The sequence below is a fragment of the Gekko japonicus genome, unplaced genomic scaffold (assembly GCF_001447785.1).
Source record: "Gekko japonicus isolate JY-2015 unplaced genomic scaffold, Gekko_japonicus_V1.1 scaffold666, whole genome shotgun sequence".
Lineage (NCBI taxonomy): Eukaryota > Metazoa > Chordata > Lepidosauria > Squamata > Gekkonidae > Gekko > Gekko japonicus.
The window spans coordinates 98,040-113,006 of NW_015160854.1; the positions used below are offsets into that span (position 1 = coordinate 98,040).

At 50.9% G+C, this 14,967-nt stretch overlaps 1 protein-coding gene across 1 annotated transcript; it reads right to left on the reverse strand.

Annotated features, from left to right (window-relative positions):
• Nucleotides 1-2,470: 2,470 nt before the first annotated feature.
• On the reverse strand, nucleotides 2,471-11,005 carry GNPNAT1 (glucosamine-phosphate N-acetyltransferase 1). Its single transcript, XM_015421451.1, has 6 exons — nucleotides 10,981-11,005; nucleotides 10,330-10,528; nucleotides 8,532-8,594; nucleotides 6,918-7,045; nucleotides 6,082-6,143; nucleotides 2,471-3,542 (listed from the first exon to the last, which is right to left on the reverse strand). Exons 2-6 carry the CDS (start codon nucleotides 10,499-10,501, stop codon nucleotides 3,395-3,397), a joined length of 573 nt encoding a protein of 190 aa, XP_015276937.1. The 5' UTR covers nucleotides 10,502-10,528; nucleotides 10,981-11,005; the 3' UTR covers nucleotides 2,471-3,394.
• Nucleotides 11,006-14,967: the final 3,962 nt, after the last annotated feature.

Below are 14,967 nucleotides of genomic sequence, written 5' to 3' on the forward strand. Positions count from 1 at the left end.
GTTGGGGATAGTTGGGAAAAGAACTGAAAACTGCCAGTATTGTAATGGAGCTGTACAGAGGTACCATGTGACCAGTTAACTGAGTTAGTGTGAGCTAGCTCACAGTTTTTTAGTCTCCGGCTCACACATTTTTGCCTTCGCTCAGGAAGGATGGGGCTCCAGAGCAAACTAATTCATGCAGCAGCCAAATCGCTCGCTCACAACTTTAATGCCGGTAGCTCACAAAGTAGAATTTTTGCTCACAAGACTCCACAGCTTAGAGGGAGCATTGCAGATGACATCCTTGGGGATGTGGTGTTTGTTCTAGTCACCGTATCGCAAAAAAGAGATGGCTTTCTGGAAGAAACGCAGAAGAGGGGCAGCCACGATCCCTGGGGATCACTTTTCCCTAAAGAGTCTGGGACTTTATTATATAGTTTTGAAGAAAGACGAATGAGGGAAGACATGACACGTGTCATGCACAGCGTAGAGAAAGTGTGCAGGTACTTTTGTTGTTAAGTCGCACAGTCGAGTCCGACTCTTCGCAACCCCATGGACAAGATCTCGCCAGGCCCTCCTGTCTTCCGCCGTCCTCTGATGTTTGCTCAATTTCATGTTCGTTGCATCTGTGACACTGTCTAAGAATTCATCTGCATTATATTCAGGACAAACGGAAGGAAATCCAGTAATTCAGTGGTGGAGCTCAATGCCCATGTAGTCCATGAGCAGAGATGACTTTAAAAGATTAGACAGAACCCTGGAGAACAAGTCCCTCAATGGCTGCTAGCTGTGGTGACTAAAGGAAACCTTCATATTTAGAGACAGTCCGCTTCTAGATGCCTGTTCTAGAAGGCAGCATCAACAGATGGCCTCGTCCATTAGGGCAACCTGTTGGCCATTGTGTGGGACAGGATGCTGGACTAGATGGACCCTCACTGGTCTGATCTAATAGGATGCTTAAGGCAGGGGTGTCGAACTACCTGGCGTTACCTTTTATGACACACCCGGCCCAGCCCAACAAGGTCTCATTTGTGTCAGATCCGGCCCTCATCATAACCAATGAGTCCGATTAACCAAGTTAATAAGCAATTAGCCCAAGTGCTGGATACTGCCCAGCCACGAAGAGTGTCGTCAGTGGGAAGGTTCTTGGAGAAGAGGGGAGCACCGCAACTCAGCTGAGCGTGAGCTGCTGATGGTCCCTGGCACTGCTGTGGTCCAGTTCGACCCTTCCTGGATGGGAAGAGACCTCCGCGGGGCAGTCTTTCCAGTCTGACGTCAATCCTCCTTCCTCTGCACTGAAGACAAAGCACTTTGCTCTGTGGCAGGCGGGAAGAACCAGCAGAGCAGAAGTGGCAGGAAGTCCTTGGCCAAGGGGGAAGAAGACACGGGCCGCTGTTGCCTGGGACCGCCTCGGCCCCTGCCGCCCTGAAAGGCGGCGCTAGACTGAATGGTGGCAGCACTTCGAAGAAGCCCCTCCCCCACCCCTTCAAGTGAGTATAAGCTTAGCAGCCCGTCGGGGTTAAGGCTATTGTGGTCTGAAGGAGGAACAACAGATGGGGCAACGTGGGGAGGACTGGGGCTCACCGGTAGAGCCTCTGCTTGGCATGCAGAACGTCCCAGGTTCAGTCCCTGGCATCTCCAGGTAAAAAGGACCGGGCAGTTGGTGATGTGCAAGGCCTCTGCCTGAGACCGTGGAGAGTCACTGCCAGTCCAAGCAGACAAGACTGACCTTGACAGACCGACCTCCTGACTTATATAAGGCACGGTTGTGTGTTCATGACTCAAGTATGTGCCCACCAACTATAAGAACACAAGAGAATGGATCAGGCCAGTGGCCCATCCAGTCCAACACTCTGTGTCGCACAGTGGCCAAAAATACCAGGGGCCATCAGGAGGTCCAGCAGTGGGGCCAGGACACCAGAAGCCCCCTCCCACTGTTGTTGCCCCCCCCAAGCACCAAGAATACAGAGCATCCCTTGCCCCAGACCGAGAGTTCCTACCTATACCTTGTGGCTAATAGCCACTGATGGACCTCTGCTCCATATGTTTCTCCAATTCCCTCCTGAAGCTGTCCATCCTTGTAGCCGCCACCACCTCCTGTGGCAGTGAATTCCATGTGTGAATCACTCTTTGGGTGAAGAAGAAGGACTTCCTTTTATCCATTCTAACTTGACTGCTCAGCAATTTCAACTACGGTTCCCCTCTCTAAATAACTAGATTTTGTAAACTCCTTTGAAGATCCCTCCAGTCTGAACAAAAAGATATTTTAAGCGAACAGATTTGACATTTTAGTTGTAGACCATCTCCAAAGTTTACTGCACACGTTCAGACAAACAGCACAGCTTCCCCAGGTGGACGGAAACGCCTTCAGACCACAGCACATTCAGAGCACAGAGGTAACAATCATTAGATTCAAAATGACATTTATTAAAATTGAATAAATAGAACAAATCTCTTCCGTGAAAAATTAAGTACCACAATGAAATGTAACAGCCCCCCCCAGCTGAGAATAGCCCTCTGTGTGGTTCAGCGATAGCCTTCATTTGCTCACAATGCCCTGAACTTAGTATGGCGGGTGGATTTGTCCTACGTTTATTGTCGACTACTGACAAAGTGCTAAAATGATCTATGTAAAGTGCCTAATCCCACCGAGCTCCTGAGAACATGATTCTGGATACGTAGCATGCGCTGAACACGGCAGAGCCTTTCACCCGCAAACATAAACACCAACAAGTTCAAGCAGGTAAGGCGTGTATGTGTGTACCGGGAATTCTCTGCTCTCCGTAGAGAGGAGAATTGTCACATCCTGTTGTAGGCATCAACTGTGGGGTCATCTGAGGTGTTAAGCAAGTATCCTAATCTCTGTTACTTTGGGCTAAAACAGAACCAATTGCACCAGCTATCCCAGTTGGGAAACTGCCCTGGGACTCTTCAAGGGCACGTTAAATGTTGAGGTACATTCATGACAACAGCAGTGACCGTTAAGCCCGACAAAGAGTTTGCATTCACCATTCCAAAGGGAGAGAAATTGCAGAAGTCAGCCCAAACTCGTCGGAACTTGTTTGGCTACCCAGAAAAAGCAGCATCGAACTTTAGAAAAATACGAGGCAAGAAAATGTATCAGGTAAAAATATATATACCCTTTGGTTTAGAAAACCATCTCCCTCCGTTATATTCTTCCACTCCCCATTAACAAAAAACACCACATAGTATGAACAGTAGGAAAAATAGGTTTCGCCGTCTGTAAAGAAACCTAAAAGAATCTGCCTGCAGCATTTAGATATTTTTTGTCCCATTTTCAGAGGTGATTGTTCCATCTACAGTAAATATTTGTTTTCCACAAAGAGAATAAAGACAGTAACTCAGTTTCCCCCCACCAATCAGTCTGTCGCAAGAGATTATAGCCAGCAGGTCTTTAGTTGAAGAATCTTTGATACATGTAGTTTTCTTCAGATACCGAATATCCAAATTTTTTATAAAATGCTACGTTTTTGGGCAGACACTCCAGTGTGATTTTGTAACAATTCAGTCGCTTGCTCAGCAATGTAAGAGTAGAGGTCAATCTAAACAGAGGAGGGGAAAAAATAGTGTTAAGGGGGGCTTCAAAAAAGGAGGGTTGGCCGAGGTTCTTACAGGAGGGGTGTGAGGCTTTTACGAGGGCACGTGCGAAACCACAATCTTTCTGCACATGTCAGTGCTGTGACACCATCCCCAATAAGGCTGCCGGCTCTGGTTTGGGAAATTCCTGGAGATTTGAGGGTGGAGCCTAGTGAGGGCAGGGCATGGATCTGTGCGGGTCATAATGCCAATTAGAGGGTTGCAGGGGGGAAAATTGGTTCTTTTTGGATTTGGGTATAATAAACCTGAATTTTTCTGGGATTTCCAAATATACCCGAATACCAATATTGGTATTCTATTGGTACCCGAAAATTTTCGGTATTCCCGAAAATCTTTGGCTCCATTATATCCTATGGGGCCCTTGTAGTCAATGGCAAAAATCTTCTAAGTATTCAGGGGGCTGGGGGAGGGGTTGAGGTAGAGGTGCCAAATTTATACTGTAGATGCTGGAGCGTCTCCCCAAAAGACCCTGCAGGTTTGGAAAAGATTGTATTGGGGTCCAACTCTAGGGGCATCCAAAGAGTGTGCCCCAATTCTCCATTGTTTCCAATGGGAATGAGAAAAGGGCAGGCAGCACCAGGGGATCTGATTCGGTATGCCGAATACCCAAAAAATGCCGAAAATGTTTTTTGGGTTTTTTTCCCCAGTTCAGCTTTACCGAATGCACACCCCTAATGCCAACGCAGTCTACCCTTCAAAGTTTACAGCACTTTATGAGCATGAAAGCTCTTGTACTGCTTTGTAGAATATTTCCTGAGGAAGATCCACTCTTTGGAACGCCGTTATGAAATCCGGGGGACGACGTTGATGTATTCTTACACAAGGATTTTCTTATGATTTGATGGAATTTGTTGATTATTTTGTAGTGCTTACTGGCAACAATATATAGAAACTATTTTCGTTGTAAGTCTTGTGGACAATTCTGATTTGTGGGTCAGATTCCCACGACTGTTTTCTCAGTATTTGTTTCCAGACTAGGTCGTGATTGTCCATATTTGTCTTGCCCCCTTCAAAGCAGCCATTTTCTCCAGGGGGCGGGATCTTGGTCATATGGAGAACCACTGTAACAGCGGGAGATCTCCAAGTTCCACCAAGAGCCTGGCAGCCTTGCCAAATGGACACGCTTCAGATCAAGACAGGAGAGGGGAGGGGGCACACACAGTTTCCAACATGCCTTTGCGGAAGGTGAAGAAAAGTGGCAAGGAGGTGCAAATGCAGAGGCAGGGGTGGGTGGCTGCAGCCACTGGAAGAGCAAGCACAGCATCAGTCACACGAAGGGGATCGAGAACCTGAGGCAGGTGGGAAACCCACAGAAGCCGTCCTGAAAAGGGCTGGAAATCTCCGTGCGGGCAGGGCACCCGGGAAACAGAAACGCCCAGTTTGAGCTTGCCTTTACACTTTTCAGCCGGACAGGAATAATTTTATACTTTTGTGATTGCACTTGTGTCCCTCAGGAGCTCAAGAGTGGCCGAAACTCCCCCCACCCCACCCCCAGGTCTTATTTATTTAGAAAATTTGTAAAGCACCTCTTCAGAGATTTGCCTCGAGAAAGCTTGCAGGGTAAACACCGATCTACCCTCCCACCACAAAACCGGCAATGACGCAAGCCAAGGCAACTGCTAAGGAAGCAACCTTCGACAAGACAATATTCAGCCGCATAGAAAACCCATTTTTTAGTAGGGAGCACAGAATGGGAACCGTGGAACTGCCCTCGACAGCAAGTAAAATAAGGCTGGGAAGCCCCGGTAAAGAAATGTTTGGACTTGGTGCCAAGAAGCAAGACTTGGTGCCTGGAAAAGCTCTCTCTCTCAAGTGCCCCACCCCTCTTGCGTTTCTGCAGGTTGGGGGCACAGAGACAAGGCCCAGTGGTGGAAAGGGCCATCGAGTCACAGACTATTTAGGGTCACCAGTGTTCCCTCTAAGCTGAGCTAGTGTGAGCCAGCTCACAGTTTTTTAGCCTCCGGCTCACACATTTTTGTCTCGGCTCAGGAAGGAGGGCTCCAGAGCAGACTAATGTCTGCAGTACCCAAATCGCTCAACCCACAACTTTAATGCCCATAGCTCACAAAGTAGAATTTCTGCTCACAAGACTCCACAGCTTAGAGGGAACATTGATGGTAACCCCCCTGGGATTTCAAGGTGGGAGACAAACACAAGTTGTTTGCCACTGCCTGGCTCTGTGCAGTGACCCTGGACTGCTTTGGTGGTCTCCCATCCAAATGCGGATCGGGGTGGACCCAGAGCTAGCCTGGGCCATCCAGATGTTCAGAGGTGGTCAGCCATGCCCTGCCCCTGCATAGCGACCCCGGACTTCCTCGGTGGTCTCTCATCCCAGGACTAACCAGGGCTGTCTCCGCTTAGCTTCATTTTGGGGTGAGAAATCGGGAGTGAAACTTTTCTGGACCAAGACACCCGCTTTTGATTTCACCAGGGGACCTTGGCCTCTTTGGGAATCCGCACCGACAGCGGCCAGTAGATACTTACAGTTTCCCGAGCTGCTTTCCCCGACATTCCCCACTGACGACGACGTCTTCTATTCGTCCCCTCTGCGGAAATGCGCAACAAATTCTCAGCGAGAGTAAATCTAAGGCGGCAGCGATCAACGGACTTAAGGGGGCTTTGGGACGTTCTGCAAAGTCTGAGCTCCCCATGAACTCGATGGGACTTTCTTCAAAGTCAACACACACACAGGATCCACTGACGCAAACCACTAAAAAAACACTTCTGATAGGAATAGGGGTGTCGAACTCACTGGAAATGTGTTATTTAAAGTTTTAAAAACCTTTACTTGTGTTTGTGCCCTTAATAAATTTATATCACCACTGACTGGCATTACCTTTTATGACATACACGGCCTGGCCCAACAAGGTCTCATTTATGTCAGATCTGGCCCCTCATAACAAAAGAGTTTGACACCCCTTTTCGCCATTTAAATAAGAAGAGGAGGAGGAGATTGGATATATACCCCGTCCTTCACTTGGGAGTCTCAGAGCGGCTTACAATCTCCCTTCCCTTCCCCACAACAGACACCCTGTGAGGTGGATGGGGCTGAGAGAGCTCTTTGACAGAAATTGCTCTTTTTCAAGAACAGCTGTGCCAGAACTACGGCTTGCCCGAGGTCATCTAGCCAGGTGCAAGTGGAGGAGTGGGGAATCAAACCCGGTTCTCCCAGATTAGAGTCCGCGCTCCTAACCACTGATGGGGTGTTTTGGAGGACCCTCATTCATAGGGTCACTGTGAGTTGAAAGTGACTTGACGACACAGAGTAAGCCCCGGGGCTTCTCTACGATAACAGCTGTGCTTCACCGCAATATACATACCTTTGCACACGAATGAGTGAATTTATGTTCTATCACTAAAGTCGCAGTAGCCACAATCTGTCCTAGATTTGTGTCTTCCACCACCGTCACATAGTAGTCTCCAGAACTCTTCATGTGCTCAAAGGTTTCTGTGAAAATAGAAGCAGGGGTAATGTATGTGGTGTGCTTTTTCCCGGCAGCCCTGCCCACCTTTGGCTACTCAGAGGGTATTTCACAGCACCTCAGAAGGATATGGGGACCCCTTATGCTGCAAATGGGGAATGCGGCTTATATCAGAACATCAGAAGAGCCCTGCTGGGGTCAGACCCTTGGCCCAGTTTGGTGTAGTGGTTAAGTGTGCAGACTCTAATCTGGGAGAACCGGGTTTGATTCCCCACTCCTCCACTTGCACCTGCTGATGTGACCTTGGGTCAGTCACAAGCTCGGACACAGCTGTCCTTGAAAAAGAGCAGTTTGTGTCAGCTCTCTCAGCCCCACCCACCTCACAGGGTGTCTGTTGTGGGGAGGGGAAGGGAGAGGAGTTTGTCAGCCGCTCTGAGACTCCAAGTGAAGGGCGGGGTATAAATCCTTTCTCTTCTCTTCTTCACCTGGTCCAGCCTCCTGTCTCACACAGTGGCCAACCAGTTCCTCTGAAGGGCCAACAACTTGGCACAGAGGCCAAGACCTTCCCCTGATGTTGCCTCCGGGCACTGGAATCCAGAGGTTGACTGCTTCTGAATGTGGAGTTCCCCTCAATCACCCTGGCTAGCAGCCACTGATAGACCTCCATGAATTTATCTAATCCCCTTTCAAAGCGATCTATGCCTGTGGCCATCACAACATCCTCTGGCAGCGAATTCTGCATTTTAATCACTCTCTGTGCAAACAGGTATTTCCTTTTGTCCGTCCTGAACCTACTGCCCATCAGCTGCATTGGATGTCCTCGAGTTCGAGTACTTTGGGAGACAGAAAAATTTCTTTCTCCGCTCTCTCCTGCCCGTGCATAATTTTATAAACCTCCGTCATGAAAACCCCACTTAGTCATCTCTTTTCTAAACTGAAAAGTCCCAACTCTTCAGCCTGTCCTCCTAGGAGAGAAGAAGAAGAAGAGATTGGATTTATACCCCGCCCTTCACTACCCCAAGGAGTCTCAGAGCAGCTTACAATCCCTTTCCCTTCCCCTCCCCACAACAGACACCCTGTGAGGTAGGTGGGGCTGAGAGAGCTCTTTCGAGGACTGCCCTTGAGAGAACAGCTCTGAGAGAACTTGTGACTGACCCAAGGTCATACCAGCAGCTGCAAGTGGAGGAGTGGGGAATCAAACCCAGTTCTCCCAGAGAGGTGCTTCAACCACATGGCGGACAAGCTAGCAGGTTGACCAAAGACAGGAAGAAGGAAAAGATTTCTCTGGTGTCGACCTCTTGAGTCACTCACTGACGATCTCGGCAGGGTCCCCTCAAGTGACAGTCGTCACGCGCAGCTGACCAAGCAGGGTCTGGACCAGAAAAGCTTCGGGCCAGTCTGGAAGAGGATACAAGACCCACCCGCTGCTTGGGCAGCAACAGACTAACCCAGCAGAACCCACGGAACCTTCTCACTGCTTCCCAGCCAGCGAAAGACAAAAATGCAACTTACTGGTGAACTGCTCCGGGTTGACGACTCCCGTTTCCGTCAGCTGACCCAGAACTTTTAAAAATCCTGCAACGGAAAAGAATTATTTTTACAGGCATGCTTCACGAACAGCGGTCAGCGTCAAACCCCGTGGCACAAGTGTTGCTGGGACAGGCTCCGACACACGTCTGAAGCAGCAAATGCACGGAGGGACCTGGGAGAGCCTGCCGTTCCCACCTGGTCTTCCAAGGGCAGGGAAATCCCCATGCGCAACGGAAGAAGTAAGAGGGAAACTTGCCCTCCCTGGATCCACAAGGCCCGCCCCTTCCTTTCTGGCAACACTTTTCTGCTACAGCTGGTGAAGACATGAGACACACAAGGTGCAAAAGCTTCCCCAAATAAATTTGAACTCTGGACTCTTCTGGACATTTCTGGATGCTGGCAGGAACAGGATAGGTCTCTTGGAGGATTGTAAGTGTCCCCTAGCCACGATGACTAAAGGAAACCTCCACATTTAGAAGCAGTCGACCTCTGAATCCCAGTGCCAGGAGGCAACATCAGAGGAAGACCTTGAGCTCTACGCCCTGTTGCTGGACATCCGAAGGACCTGGTTAGCCTCTGTGTGAGACAGGATGCTGGACTAGGTGGACCCTCACTGGTCTGATCCCGCAGGGCTCTTCTGATGTTCTTATGAAGGCCTCGGCCTCCCTGCCCTGTTGTTGGCCCTCCAGGGGAACTGGCTGGCCTCTGTGTGAGACAGGATGCTGGATTAGGTGGACCACTGGTCTGATCCAGCAGGGCTTTTCCTGTGTTCTTATGATGGCCTCGGCCTCTCTGCCCTGTTGTTGGCCCTCCAGAGGACCTGGCTGGCCTCTGTGTGAGACAGGATGCTGGATTAGGTGGACCACTGGTCTGATCCAGCAGGGCTTTTCCTGTGTTCTTATGATGGCCTCGGCCTCTCTGCCCTGTTGTTGGCCCTCCAGAGGACCTGGCTGGCCTCTGTGTGAGACAGGATGCTGGATTAGGTGGACCACTGGTCTGATCCAGCAGGGCTTTTCCTGTGTTCTTATGATGGCCTCGGCCTCTCTGCCCTGTTGTTGGCCCTCCAGAGGACCTGGCTGGCCTCTGTGTGAGACAGGATGCTGGATTAGGTGGACCACTGGTCTGATCCAGCAGGGCTTTTCCTGTGTTCTTATGATGGCCTCGGCCTCTCTGCCCTGTTGTTGGCCCTCCAGAGGACCTGGCTGGCCTCTGTGTGAGACAGGATGCTGGATTAGGTGGACCACTGGTCTGATCCAGCAGGGCTTTTCCTGTGTTCTTATGATGGCCTCGGCCTCTCTGCCCTGTTGTTGGCCCTCCAGAGGACCTGGCTGGCCTCTGTGTGAGACAGGATGCTGGATTAGGTGGACCACTGGTCTGATCCAGCAGGGCTTTTCCTGTGTTCTTATGATGGCCTCGGCCTCTCTGCCCTGTTGTTGGCCCTCCAGAGGACCTGGCTGGCCTCTGTGTGAGACAGGATGCTGGATTAGGTGGACCACTGGTCTGATCCAGCAGGGCTTTTCCTGTGTTCTTATGATGGCCTCGGCCTCTCTGCCCTGTTGTTGGCCCTCCAGAGGAACTGGCTGGCCTCTGTGTGAGACGGGATGCTGGGCTAGGTGGGCCCTCCCTGGTCTGACCCTGAAGGGCTCTTCTGATGTTCTAACGGGCAGGATTTTCACGACAGAAGGCCTATGATCCCTTGTGCCGAGCCCTTACAGATATCTCACTTTCATTCAGCTCAGCTGACGAAAGGAAAGGAAATGAGCGTGCAGGGGGACGATACCTCGGTTGATGTCACCCATGCACAGCGGCCTCAAGACCAAACCGTCGCCGGGGTCTGCGGGAGAAATGGCCGGAGAGAAGGTCACGCTGTTCTGGCTCCAGTCCAGCTGGTGGAGAAGGTGGGGGTCATACAGGGGCACGCTGCCAGCCTTGACTGTTGCTGCAGGCATCATGGCCACGGGAGAGGGGCGACGGGCCTCCTGAAATCCAAGGACACACCTTTGGTCAAACAGCTGCTGCCTAAGGATGCTTTCAGGGCTGATTCTCCTCCCCCCCCCCTTCTTTTGAATCCAGTCTTCTGTTCTCTGCTTTTGGGGGGAACTAGAACAGTTTTATTCTCAACAAAACAGTCCATAAAGCACAATAGCTTGTTGGGCTTAGTCAGGCTGGGCCTAATACGAGCATTCAGTAACAATTCAGAATCAAAAAAGTTTACGTCACGATTCCCCAACACGGTGCCCGTGGGCGCCCATGGTGCTCACCAGTACTTTCCTTGTTACCCGCCAAGCTTGTCAGAAAATGGGCAGGGCCACTGTAAGGCAGGGCTTGTTATTGGCTGCCCTCGTTCAAATGAAGAGTTGCAGCTGACTCATTGCCACCCGGTGGAGTTTGGAAGGCAAGAGGCTAACAAAGATGGTTTGCCGTTGCCTACCTCTGCAGAGCAAGGAGCTGCGGTGGCTCAAGGGGTTAAGACGCTGAACTGCAGGCTGTGGAAGGTCGGTAGTTCAGCAGTTCGAGACCCGAGTGTGCCGCATGACGGAGTGAGCTCCCGTCTCCAGTTCCAGCTCCTGCCAACCTAGCAGTTTGAAAGCAAGAAATTGCAAGTAGATAAATAGGTAACACTTTGGTGGGAAGGGAACAGCGTTCCGTGCACCTTGGTGTTTAGTCATGCCGGCCACATGACCACGGAAACGTCTTCGGACAGCGCTGGCTCTTCGGCTTTGAAACGGAGATGAGCACCACAACCCTAGAGTCAGATTCGACTGGCTTTCGAGCAAGGGAACCTTTACCTTTACCTCTACAGAGCAACTCCCATCCAAATACTAACCAGGGCTGCCTCCGCTTAGCTTCCAAGATCTGCCTAGCCTGGGCCATCCAGGTCAGGGCAGACAAACAGAGGCGGTTCGCCATTGCCTGCCTCTGCATAGCAACCCTGGTCTTCCCTTGGTGGTCTCCCATCCAAGTACTAACCAAGGCCGACCCTGCTTAGCTTCCGAGATCTGATGAGATTGGCCTAGCCTGGGCCATCCAGGTCAGGTCAAAAGAACAGAGGTAGTTTACCAATACCTGCCTCTGCATAGCAACCCTGGTCTTCCCTCGGTGGTCTCCCATCCAAGTACTAACCAAGGCCGACCCTGCTTAGCTTCCGAGATCTGATGAGATTGGCCTAGCCTGGGGACTAGATGGACCTTCACTGGTCTGATCCAGCAGGGCTCAAAAGAACAGAGGTAGTTTACCACTGCCTGCCTCTGCGTAGCAACCCTGGGCTTCCTCGGTGGTCTCCCATCCAAGTACTAACCAAGGCCGACCCTGCTTAGCTTCCGAGATCTGACGAGATCGGCCTAGCCTGGGCCATCCAGGTCAGATCATACAAACAGAGGTGGTTCGCCACTGCCTGCCTCTGCATAGCAACCCTGGGCTTCCTTGGCGGTCTCCCATCCAAGGACTAACCAAGGCCGACCCTGCTTAGCTTCCGAGATCTGACGAGATCGGCCTAGCCTGGGCCATCCAGGTCAGATCATACAAACAGAGGTGGTTCGCCACTGCCTGCCTCTGCATAGCAACCCTGGGCTTCCTTGGCGGTCTCCCATCCAAGGACTAACCAAGGCCGACCCTGCTTAGCTTCCGAGATCTGACGAGATCGGCCTAGCCTGGGCCATCCAGGTCAGATCATACAAACAGAGGTGGTTCGCCACTGCCTGCCTCTGCATAGCAACCCTGGGCTTCCTTGGCGGCCTCCCATCCAAGCATTAACTTGTGCCGACCTGCTGATTTTCAGAGATCTGACAAGATCGGTCTAGCCTGGGCCCTCCAGGTCAGCTCAGACCAACAGAAGTGGTCTGCCGTTGCTTGCCTCTGCGTAGCAACCCTGGGTTTCCTCAGTGGTCTCCCGTATAAACACTAAACAGGGCTGAACATGCTTAGCTCCCCAGATCGGACAAGATTGGGTTAGCCTGGTCTATTTAGGTCAGGGCCATTTCTTCCTTAGCTCCCGACTAAAATGAAAAGACTTAATGTACAATGATGGCAGAGCCACCTCCAACCCCAACATCTGTGGCGCAATAAAAAGTCAATTTAAAAAATCTGTGTTTACTTTTTCCATCAGACCAGTTCTTGGAACGCAGGCTTAAACAAATGTTCTAGGTTCAATACACCTTTAAAGATAAAGGCCCGTTGGAGAGCGGCTTTTGTTAGTTAATCTCACCAGAGCGTTTCGTGGAACAGGGACCACGACGATATATTCTGTACAGCGAGTTGCAATCTTTACAGCCCGTTCAAGACAAACGGGCGCTCCAGTGTGTCTTAAAGAGTCTCACCAATAGATGAATGTATCGTAGGACCACCACTACTATGGGGTCTCATCAGAGGAGAAACTGAGACGGACAGAACAATTTCACCTTTCCAGCGTACAAGCGGGAAAATCCCACGCATGCCCGACTTGACATCTTTTCTCCAGGGCCCTGTTCTTGGGAACGTCAAGGCCAAAAGCGGAGTCTTGCAAGAAGCTCAGGAAACCATGCCTAATCGTCACACAAACTGTCTTTAAACTGGGATCCCCCGGACTTTGCAGCGATTAGTGCGGTACATGCAAAGGGACCTTGACTTTCACTGCATGAATAGCAGCACGCACACACACACACCCCAAAGACCACACCACAAGCTGCTTTTGAAGCCAAAGGGCCTTTCATGGCATTGCCTGGGAGAGTGCTGATGCTGAAATGCGGGGTGGGTGGGGGGCAATGTTCCCTCTAAGCTGTGGAGTCTTGTGAGCAAAAATTCTACTTTGTGAGCTACTGGGCATTCAAGTTGTGAGTGAGCGATTTGACTACTGCATAAATTAGTCTGCTCTGGAGCCATCCTCCCTGAGCTAAGATGAAAATGTGTGAGCTGGAGGCTAAAAAACAGTGAGCTACCTCACACTAACTCAGCTTAGAGGGAACACTGGTTCCAGGTGATGTCCCGGCCCCCGACTTAGGGTTGCCAGCTCCACATTGGGAAATTCCTGGGAGATTTGGAGATGGAGGCAGGGGGAGGGAACCTGGCGGAGTAGAACGCCATACAGTCCACCCTCCAAAGCCAGTTTGGTGTCGTGGTTAAGTGCGCGGACTCTAATCTGGGAGAACCGGGTTTGATGCCCTGCTCCTCCACTTGCACCTGCTGGATGACCTTGGGCAAGCTGTAGTTCTGATAAGAGGTGTTCTTGAAAAAGAGCAGTTTCTGTCAGAGCTCTCTCAGCCCCACCGACCTCACAGGGTGTCTGTTGTGGGGAGGGGAAGGGAAAGGAGTTTGTAAGCCGCTCTGAGACTCCTTTGGGTAGTGAAGGGCGGGGTATAAATCCAAACTCTTCTTCTTCTTCAAAGCAGCCATTTTCTTCCCTGCCACCTGGAGATTTGCTGTAATTTCAGGGGATCTCCAGGTCCCGCCTGGAGGTTGGCAGCCCTACCCCGCCTGGAGGTTTGCGACCCAGAGTACTTTGTCAGGGCAGCTAACCTCCAAATCCCCTACGATTGCAACAGGTGCAAGAGAGTCTCTGGGCATGTGCAGAGTGCCCCGCCATCTCGGGCTGCCGGCTCCAGCTTGGGAAATTCCAGGGGATTCAAGGGCGGAGCGGGAGAAGTTGGAATTCGGGAAGGGGAGGGGGCGCTGGGTGGGGACAGGGTGCCAGAGAGTCTCTCTACCAAAGCTGCCGTTTCCTCCAGGGGAACGAGTCCCTGTCGCCGGGAGATCAGCCGTCCTTCTGCTTTTAATTCACCCTGTTTTAAATCGTCAAAAATTATTGATATCTTTTTTTGATATACTTGAAGTCTTGATGTGGCTTTGATCTTGTGCTGCGATCCGCCCTCGGCCCTCTCGCGCGGAGGGCAGAGTATAAACGCGAACGATAAGTAAATAAAATAAATCCCGGGAGATCTCCCGGTCCCGCCTGGAGATTGGCAATCCTGCCCCACCCGGAAGCTGGCAACCCCGGGTCCTTTGTCAGTGCCCGGCGCACTGTGCTGCACAGCCTCCCTCCGCTGGGCCACAGCTTCCCTGTGCACGTCTCGGCCGGCGGCAGAATTGCCAACCTCCCGGCGGCGACTGGGGACCTCCCGGAATGGCAACCGATACCCAGGCGACAGAGAGGAGTCCAAAAAATGAAGGAAATTGCTGCAGAGTTCACAAGTAATAAAGAGACAAAAATCAACTTGTTACAAATGACGTTGAGTGATGTTAGTATTCTATATTTTCATGTTTTCAGTTTTTGACGCCCTGTGTTCTGAAAACATGAAAATATAGAATACTAACATCACTCAACGTCATTTGTAACAAGTTGATTTTTCTCTCTTTATTACTTGTGAACTCTGCAGCAATTTCCTTCATTTTTTTGTACATCTTTGAATTGCTGGTCCCCCTTGTATTTTTTGTATGACAGAGAAGA

Coding starts and splice junctions, on each gene's coding strand:
- GNPNAT1 (XM_015421451.1), bottom strand. CDS start 10,501: ATGATGCCTGCAGCAACAGTCAAGGCTGGCAGCGTGCCCCTGTATGAC. Junction 7,046..8,531: donor CAACCCGGAGCAGTTCACCA/GTAAGTTGCATT, acceptor CTATTTTCACAG/AAACCTTTGAGCACATGAAG. Junction 6,144..6,917: donor TCACTCATTCGTGTGCAAAG/GTATGTATATTG, acceptor GCATTTCCGCAG/AGGGGACGAATAGAAGACGT.